The 10,157-nt window shown below is 35.2% G+C and overlaps 1 protein-coding gene across 1 annotated transcript in view; it reads right to left on the minus strand.

The window, feature by feature from the left end:
• Positions 1 to 6,270: 6,270 nt before the first annotated feature.
• LOC108913171 (transmembrane GTPase Marf-like) overlaps positions 6,271 to 10,157 on the minus strand; it is a 30,742-nt gene continuing 26,855 nt past the window's right edge. Inside the window, exon 5 of the mRNA XM_023456009.1 lies at positions 6,271 to 6,622. Coding sequence (XP_023311777.1) covers positions 6,271 to 6,622 — 352 coding nt within the window. The remainder of the gene's footprint in view (positions 6,623 to 10,157) is intronic.

The raw sequence follows: 10,157 nt of genomic DNA on the forward strand, positions 1-10,157 counted from the left end.
TCGATGATCTACTTCCTTTTTTTTTTAGACATCGATTTGTCCGATTGCAATTGACCTTTTTTTTTGGAGATCGATTTCTTCGTAAACAAATTTGACTTCCAGATTTTTTGTAGTCCTTTTTTTTTAGACAATTTCTTCGGGTCTTTCTTTGTAAAGCACCGATTTTCAGATATCCGGATTTAGCGATTCAACTAACGGTTTATTCAAATAACCGGTTTTAGCAACTATTCGAAACCGGTTTTATCTGAAATCGGTTTTTACGGAACCCGGTTAACCGGTTTCACTTTTTTCCGGTTTTTGCCAGCACTAGAAAAAATACTTCTATTCCAAAGACAAGATGTTGTTACTGTAAAATGAGACAATTGTGATCAATTGATTTTAGTTTTATAAATATTATGCACTGTATGAACGAAATATTTATTATTTTAATAAGTAAGAAGTAAATAACTGAAATATACAATAACCAAAATTGTACCAGTGGTACCACACATGCAATAGTTTTTAATATTTTTACCTATTGATCAGTTGTTTCCTATTTGTTAAGCTATTTCATCCTTAAAAAAGTGAATAAAAAATTGAGCAAGTTATATTGATATATACAATTAAGAAATAATAAGTTTCATACTAGATGGAGTTGTATCCAAATTTAGAATACAATTATTATTAACTGTATTAGGTACTGTTTTCCATGTCACATGCTTCAGCGAAATTTGAAATTAAGTACCTACATGCGAGTAATATCCAAATAGGTATTAACATTAAAAGGTTGCATGTTTCTTATTTATATGACACTTTATATTTTTTGGTTATTACAAAAAAGTGACTCCAGAACAAAATTTAAAAAATATTTTGAACTTTGTTAAACAAAAATTAATAATTTCTGTATGAGAAGTAAGTTCAGCCAGTTTGATTATGCGCAGGGCACTTACGAGTAATTACAAATAAAGCTTGACCAAACCGACCTTGTCCACGAGATCCGCAGATCAAGAAGAGAGTCTGCAGTAGCAGTGACAAAGACATGAGACCTGAGTAGTGGGGGAGATACCTGTGTTTTGTGAAGTGTAATTTGTTAATACCTTTAGTTGTTACGAGTAGTGCGTGTTCTGTGAATATATCTAAAAACTAAGATTTGTTTGTGCTTTTTATACATAGTATAAACGGTAATGCAATAAAATATTAGCTATAAAAAAACTTGGAACACATTTACCGATTTTATATGAAAAAGTAGCCCTAAGTTAGCTTTAGTTAAAGACAAAGAAGTTAAAAATTAAATGTACATTTTATTTTTCTAGTTTATAAAAGATTTTATAAAAATCTATATTAGGGCTAGGATTTTTTAAAGGTTCGTTGCAATTTATTTTTTTTAAAATAGTTTTTCAAGTGAGTTAGAAAAACATTAAATATGTCCAAAAAAACTGTGCATAATACGAACTGTTGTGTCTATGGTTGCCATTCAANTAATTATTGAGATAATGGAATGAATATATAACGTTTTGACAAATTTGAACAAACATCTGATCCAATGAAAGGAAATATGGCAACACTGTACGCTGTATTTAACGCTTCGACTGACACGCTATATTTGAATAGCTCGATTATAGACTATAAAATTATTCCAGTCGAAAACATATGTAGTAATAATTAATATTAAATACATTTTTCGTGATCTATTGCAATATAATAGCAATTTGAAACAAAAATTGAAAGGATCTCTTTGCAAAACGAACAGTATAGATGTTCTGTCATAATCTTAAATTTGACAAGGACGTCTCACTATCATACAGCTTCTTGATAGTTATCATATGGATTCTCGGTTTGCACATTTTACTTTTTTCTCATCAACCCACATTCTGTTTCATACGTATTTTATATTACTTTTCAGTCATTACTTTTCCTTTGTACCTTGGATGTTCATTCATACTTACGGAATAAGCGCAAAATTGACAGTAATAACAGTTGACCCAACTTTTACTACCACGCCATAACAATGGTGCCAGATTTCATCCATAATTTTACAAGCTCTTAATGAATAAATAGACACTTTTATTCAAATAAAAAGTTAATTGCCGTGCATTAAACACGAAAAATATATGCAAGCTAATATGTGTTGTATAAATTTCATTCGTATATATTATATTTAGTTCACTCAAATTAATTTATGTAAGGTTGGTACTACAACGAAACTACCGTGTATAAGCATAGGCTTCCCTCCCGCACCGCCTGCCCCGTAAGAGATGTATCGAACCTCCTTAAGCGCGACACTCTGTGTATACAGACAGGGTGTCCCAATAAGGTCGGCGAAGTACGATATTAGTGAAAGTATAGGCCCTAGAACTTCAGGAAAAAAAAATTGACAAATAAATCCAGCAAGAGAAATAGCTAGAAATAGTTTTCAAGTTAATAGCTCGGCCGCTAGAGGGTGCAATCTACATACCAAAACATAGAGCTGAATTTTTCTCAGAAATGTTTCCTATTCAGATATATTAAATAATACAAAATATGGATAGCCGGATTCATTGCGTATAACTTTTGTTATTGACATTTTGTTCTATCGCTCCACAGAAAAGCTGAGGGAAGACCCTAATGTCTGATAAGAAAATTATTTTTTTTTAAGGACTGGCTCATCAAAAGCCCATAGCGTTGTTATGAACCTGTTTTATTTTCATTTATTATGTTAGGAATTTCGGATATATTTCTTTTATTTCGGCCTATTTTACCCCGGCGGTTATTATTATTGATTATTTATATATACATATATCCGCGATAATTTTTAAGATGCAAGCGCACCAAGCGGCGAAAGCAGTAAGCTCCGAGACAAGGTAATTTTGACAGAGCCATTCGTGTTTACACATTCATTTGAACAACATTTGTCTTATTTGCCATTATTATTAATAATTTTGTTATCAAACTGCGGTTATTTGACTTTTGTATTATTTTATAGGTTTCAAATATTTCATAAATAAATTTTAAGGCAAGTATTTATGTCTACTTTATTTATCTCTAGCATTACAATTTAATGTACATTTTATTAGGTTATAACTATGAACTTATCCGTTGTGGAATACATTTCCTATTTACATATATGCCAACGAAAACTCTCGTTGTATATCAGAAGGAGAGGCAATTTTTAACGCTGATCATGTGGTACTATATGGGAAAATTGGGGAAAGTTAATTTAAATTTAGAAATTTATATTATGTCTGCAAACTAGTGCCTTACTTACTAACAACCCTCATGAAATTCAAGGAGTATTATCTATCGGCAATAATATTTTGAAAATTTCTTCAATGGTTTGCTGAAAACTTAATTCTGGAATTTTCTTGCACCATGAAGAGCAACCTTGACCTGAACAATAATAGTTTGACAGTTTCTTCTTTCTATCCATAATTGCTGAAATTTTCCTCACACTATTTTCTTAAAATAACAGTGTTCAAAAAACGAACACTAAATTCAGTTTTAAATAAAGTACAAAACGAAATGTCACACACAGAAGAAATGTTTGTTTGTTTCGCTAGTACCACTTATCACCGCCAGAGGGCGAGCTCTTGGCTGCATTATATATACAGGGTGATTCATTAACAATGGGAAAGTCGAAATCTGAAGATACTACACGTGAAATGGCGACCATTGGCGCAAACATACCTTATCCGAAAGTTGATAGTTTCGGAAATATAGGATGTTGAAAGTTAAAATTTTAAATCGTTTTTTTTGCGATTATTCTGAAAATATGTAGGTTAGGAACTTGAAAATTTGTGAAACTATTTTTTTTAGGCGGCGAATAAGATACGTGTTGTAATTTCAGCATTGCTCATAGAGGGCGTTACTTACGACCAATTTAACCGAATATTTAGTTAGTAACTTTTTACCCTGTATATTTAACATGAAACTTGATTCAAAACCTGAAAGAGCTATCATTTTTTCATTAATTATGTACTCTTGTTTCATTTCGGTATCTCGATCCGTTTTCGAGAAAAATCGATTTAACGAACACTATGTTTTGATAATACNAGAAAGAAACATGATTAGAAGATGTAATGCGTGCATTCAAGCCAACGGACGTAATTTTGAACAGTTTCTGTAAATTTTACTCGCCAAATTGATAAAAAAAAGTTAAAATCCTATCTGTTGCTAAATTTCGTTAAAATTGTTAATTATTACTACCTATTTCTTGAATTACAAAAGATTTTCGAAACGTTTGATTTGGGTTTTCGGAATCCCACAAATGATTGTTCTTCCAATTGAAAACTCCCCGTCTAGTAAATAGAATCGGTAAATAGAATCTTATTAAGGAAATCTGAGTTTTCCATTTGCATATTTTGAACAAACTGAACAAATTGTAGGCGAGCTGGTAAATCTTGAGGCAATAACTGCTGAACTGGAGTATAATGATATGGATGGAGCATTTATTTTTTCAAAATTCTACAAATGGACGATTGGCTTACCCCCGTTGCCGCACTTAACCGACGCGTACTCATACTGGAATTTTCCAAAACACGAATTAAAATTTCCTCTTCTTTATCGACTGTGATCGATTTTGGAGTACTTTTTAGTCGAAAAGATCCAGATTTGCCTAAGCGGTTGTAAATATTTCTAAATAGTTTATAATTAGGTTGCAATCTATTTGGGTACATGTGTTCATATCTTCGGGCCGCCGCGCCGCATGTCCATTAAAATTAGCCTGGGCAAAAACACAAATCATATCACGCATATCACTGTTTGAAAAATTATTGTTTTTTGAGGACTAGCTAACAATTTTGCACGAATAATAAATCACACGCATGCAAAATACGCTAATATTTATTGACATGAAAATTTGACACAAGCCTACTTAGAAAAGAAATAGCAATATCGACGCTTGAAAGAAAATCACCACAAAATACATTGAAACTTTTAAATGCAAATAACTCAGAAACCGATAAAGTTAGGTGACCTAAACAAAAGTACACTTTTTATGTAGAATTGAACGTTCTTTTAGATTTTTAACTTTTCTTAAGCAAAGCTCAACAGATTAAAAAAATATGTTTTGATTTACCTAAATAATACAGCGAAACTAGTGCCCTCTAGGAGCAACGTCAAAATAAGCTTCAAATTCATAATTCTCACACCAAAAAACCCAATAGTACCAATTTTCAGAGTCATGCTATTAAAACTTTCCCAATTATTGAGAAATTTCAAAATAAAATTTAAACCTTAAACACCCTGTATTTCTTAAACCAGCGGCATTTGTATAAGACATGAGGAGCTCAAACATAATATTTTGGTGTCTAGTATCTCCAGTTTAGTGTTGACCCATTCTTTCTGACTCACCCTGTATATATTAATACATTTTTTTGGGAGAGGGTGGGTTTTAAATTTAATTTATAATTGTTTATTTTTTCTCTTTTCCTTTTTTTAGTTTTATGTTTAATTGGCATCAAGCTTATTTTTGTATCTACGTAAATTTAAATTTTGTTCATTAAAAAACACGTCTTGAATCGACACGATATCGCATGCGCGAGCTGCTAGAAGAAGGAAAGGAAGCGACAAGGAGTAAAAAACAGAAGACACGTATCCTAGGTGTAAAAGAAAAATTCGCTAACAAACGCATACATATCCAGTACCTGTGAAATCATCAAAAGAGCAACTACACAGAATTGGTAAGTGCCGATTCAATTCGATTTTCATTTTGTTAATACAGTCCATTTACTTTTCTTTTTTCTTCTTATACTGAACCAGCGTGTAACGCTAAATAATATAAAATTTACAACATAACCTTTTATTCTTTGTATAGTTTTCGGGATTAGGACTTTTTTAATCCCAGGATTTTTGGTATATAATTTTTAATGAGATCCCGGGATTCACACCCCTGATTACTACTGACATTTTTGTCTCAAAAATTCACAAACAAAAAAGTTTTTCACTTAAAAAAATATTTGGTACTAAAACAAATTAAGCAAAACTTTTAAAATTAATTATTATATTAAATACTTTAATATACCAATAAGATAAGATCCATTTTTTTTTGAAAATTTGAGTGCATTTATAAATCGTATTGATAGGCGCTCTACTGCAGAAGTAAAATTACATGTTAGTATATGTATAGGTAGAAGGAGGAAGGAGGATAGGGGAAGGAGGAAGGGAATTTATTACAAACGTTTCAAAGATAGTTTTCATAGAATTTCAACATTGTTTTTACAATTCTAATATATTTTTTATACATGTAACTTAATAAAAATATTTATACATATTAATGTATACAAAATGACAACTGCACTGTAAAAAATTATTTGCTTACCTGAATTCCAAATCTTCTTGAAAATCAGCACATAAGTTGTCACAATTTAATCTATAAAGTATTTCAAATGGTTGTCTTCTAGGTAATATTACAGTACTAGCTGCCTTATGGTTTTCTGGTATTAAAGTATTCATTCTTTCAGTCATTTCTCTTTGACTGGCTTCCATATTTAAAGCAAGAGCAGTAGAGAGCCTAGCCCTCAAATTAGAACCTAACCCAGTTTCTACATGCAAATGAAGTTCCTTTTTGTAGACATTAAGCACCAAAGGCTCTGGATGGAAAGGTAAATTAAACTCATCCACTAAACTACTCAAACGACGTATTTCTTCATTTAGAGCCTTTGACACCCTGAAATGATATACAAATTTACATAAAAGGATATGTACGTTATTAGAAATATATACAAATTATTTTACTGTTTAAAATTTGTTATATGAATGATTTGATAACATTTTTTCATTCTCATACCTTTTATTTGCTTTGTTTTGATTTCGCACATGGTCAGCTTCTTACAGTGCCACAAAAGACAAGATGAAATTTTGATTGATCCAAGCTCTGATATTGAGTCAGAATGGGCCTGTGTCGGCCAAAAATGATTAAAGTAAAATGATTAGTATTAAAATTAAATATTTTTTTGTCAGCTGCAAAGTTTTAATCAGACGAAACAGTATGTTGCCATTATATTAGCTGTGAATTTTAGTTAAATGAGGCACGGTATATTGCTGTTATGTTAACGTTAGCTTTTCTAGATGATTCCGGTTTAGCCGGAAGAGATACGCGTGTATCTAGTTGATCCCTGATTAGCCGGAAGAGATACGTTAGTATCTGTTTTGAGTATTTAGTTGATCCCGGCGAGGCCTGAAGAGATATATGTGAATCTAGTTGATCCCGGGTTGGCCGGAAGAGATACGTAAGCGACTATTTTGAGCATTTAGTTGAGCCAGGTATATCTGGAAGAGGTACGTGCGCTAACTGGACAAATCATCATAAATCACAAAATCTTTTATTTTTTAAAAGCCGTCTTATAAAAAAAGCATGAATAAAATATTGTCAGGATGGACGAGTGGTGACTAATTTTCCACTCTTATTTCAGATATTATTCAGTAAGGGAAGTACCCGAGGACGTGCACTATTTCAGGATGGCCGTGTCGGCATCACCCTTGTAACCGTTTATGATTTCATAGCCACTCGAAGAACTGTCGCCGTCGATGGAATGTTAAGGGCTTGTTTTTATTTATGTTACAGAAATATTAGAGTACCAAATTGTTATCTCTTCAGGGTTAAGTTTTAGCCTGTACGTGAAAGACCATCATTATCTAATAGTCGAGGCAATGAAGCACTCAACCTCGGAGTTTTTTGCACTAAGAAGGATCGGAATGCGGTTTTTTGCATTCGCTTCCAAAAATTTTTTGTAAAAAATGTATCTACTTTGTATCTTATACAAACCGGAAATTGCATTGCTGCAGCCAAAAATGCATTCAAAAAATGTATTTTTAGAGACGGCTTTTGGAAGATTTAATAACTTTGTAATAAGAGTCAGAACTGGCCCAAATCGGGTTCCCGGGGGTTTTCGAGGTCGCTGATCACGATTATTATGTTGAAATTGACCCACAGCCGACCTGGAGCTCAGGAATGCCGATGAACGTCATCTCCGTGAGACTCTTCCAAAATTCACGCGGGGAAGGAGAGAAACTCGGCGCCCGTTTTTTTTTTGGGTCGCTGAATTCAAATGTGGCATCGGCGAACACCCCCTGGGCACCTGGTGCGCCGGAACCTGGACGTGGACGTCATCTCCGAGAGTTTTCCTGACAAGATTGCCAAAAACAACCCGAAAATCATTGTGGGGGCGTTTTTTGGGTCGCTGAATCCAAATTAATTTCACCTCGAAAACTTACCCCTGAACACCTGGTGCACCGGAACCTGGACGCAGACCTCATCTCCGAGGGTTTTCCTCACACAATCGAAAAAGACGAACCGAAAATCGTTATGGGGGTTTTTTTAGGGCGCTGAATCCGAATTTCACGTCGAAAACGACCCTCCGAACACCTGGTGCACCGGAACCTGGCCCTGAACGTCATCTCCGTGGGACTCTCCCAAAATTCACGCGGGGAAGGAGAGAACCTCGGCGCCCGTTTTTTTTTTGGGTCGCTGAATTCAAATGTGGCATCGGCGAACACCCCCTGGGCACCTGGTGCGCCGGAACCTGGACGTGGACGTCATCCCCGAGAATTTTCCTGACAAGATTGCCAAAAACAACCCGAAAATCATTGTAGGGGCGTTTTTTGGGGCGCTTAATCCAAATTTCACCTCAAAAACGATACCCCGAACACTTACTGCACCGGAACCTGGGCCTGAACGTTGCCTCCGAGGGTTTTCCAGACACGATCGCTAAAGACAAACCGAAAATCGTTATGGGTTTTTTTTGGGGCGCTGAATCCAAATTTCACCCCGAAAACGTACCTCCGGCAGCTGGTGCACCGGAACCTCGGCCTGAACGTCATTTTCGAGGGTTTTCCTCACACAATCGAAGAAGACGAACACAAAATCTAATCGGGGAAGTTCAGCAGACGTCCGTTTTAGCGAGAATATGGCGTTACAAATACAACAGGATAAATTCTTACAAATTAAAAAGAATAAAAATAAGATTATTGAAATGCTCCGGGCCAAACTGACCACAGTCGGGATAGTTTCAGACCAATGTGCAGCGGATGCTGATCGTACGATTGTAACGACAGCTCTAAAAGAATCCAGGGACGTTACCAAAAAGGTAGTCATAGTCGCCGAAGATACAGACGTTGCCATAATATTGACCGCACTCTGCCCGGTTGATAATGAAATATTTCTACTGAATTTTGGGAGAGTCCCACGGAGATGACGTTCAGGGCCAGGTTCCGGTGCACCAGGTGTTCGGGGGGTCGTTTTCGACGTGAAATTCGGATTCAGCGCCCCAAAAAAGCCCCAAAACGATTTTCGGTTCGTCTTTTTCGATTGTGTGAGGAAAACCCTCGGGGATGAGGTCCGCGTCCAGGTTCCGGTGCACCAGGTGTTCAGGGGGTCGTTTTCGACGTGAAATTTGGATTCAGCGCCCCAAAAAACGCCCCCACAATGATTTTCGGGTTGTTTTTGGCAATCTTGTCAGGAAAACTCTCGGAGATGACGTCCACGTCCAGGTTCTGGTGCACCAAGCGTTTGCCGATGCCATATTTGAATTCAGCGACCCAAAAAAAACCCGAGCGTCGAGTTTCTCTCCTTCCCCGCGTGAATTTTGGGAGAGTCCCACGGAGATGACGTTCAACGGCGTTGAATTTGAACATAATAATCGTGATCAGCGACCTCGAAAACCCCCGGGAACCCGATTTGGGCCAGTTCTGACTCTTATTACAAAGTTATTAAATCTTCCAAAAGCCGTCTCTAAAAATACATTTTTTGAATGCATTTTTGGCTGCAGCAATGCAATTTCCGGTTTGTATAAGATACAAAGTAGATACATTTTTTACAAAAAATTTTTGGAAGCGAATGCAAAAAACCGCATTCCGATCCGTCTTAATGCAAAAAATTACGAACTTTTGGCCTTTTTAGTGCTTCATTGCCTCGACTATAACTGTTGTAAACACTTCCTTATATGGTCATGTTTGGTAAAAAGTAAACTGATAGGACAAAGGAATGCACTGGGTAACGCCCCTGTGAACGGAACAAAACTGAAAGCCCGGGAAGCAACTGGATCATTCAATTGATGAAACAGCCATAGCCGTGTGGCTTTTACTATTATTATGATCATGATTATGATTATGATTATGATTATTATGATTATTATGATTATTATGATTATGATTATTATGATTATGATTATTATGATTATTATGATTATGATTATTATGATTAT

Source organism: Anoplophora glabripennis, unplaced genomic scaffold (genome assembly GCF_000390285.2).
Source record: "Anoplophora glabripennis isolate ALB-LARVAE unplaced genomic scaffold, Agla_2.0 scaffold1063, whole genome shotgun sequence".
In the NCBI taxonomy this organism is placed as follows: domain Eukaryota; kingdom Metazoa; phylum Arthropoda; class Insecta; order Coleoptera; family Cerambycidae; genus Anoplophora; species Anoplophora glabripennis.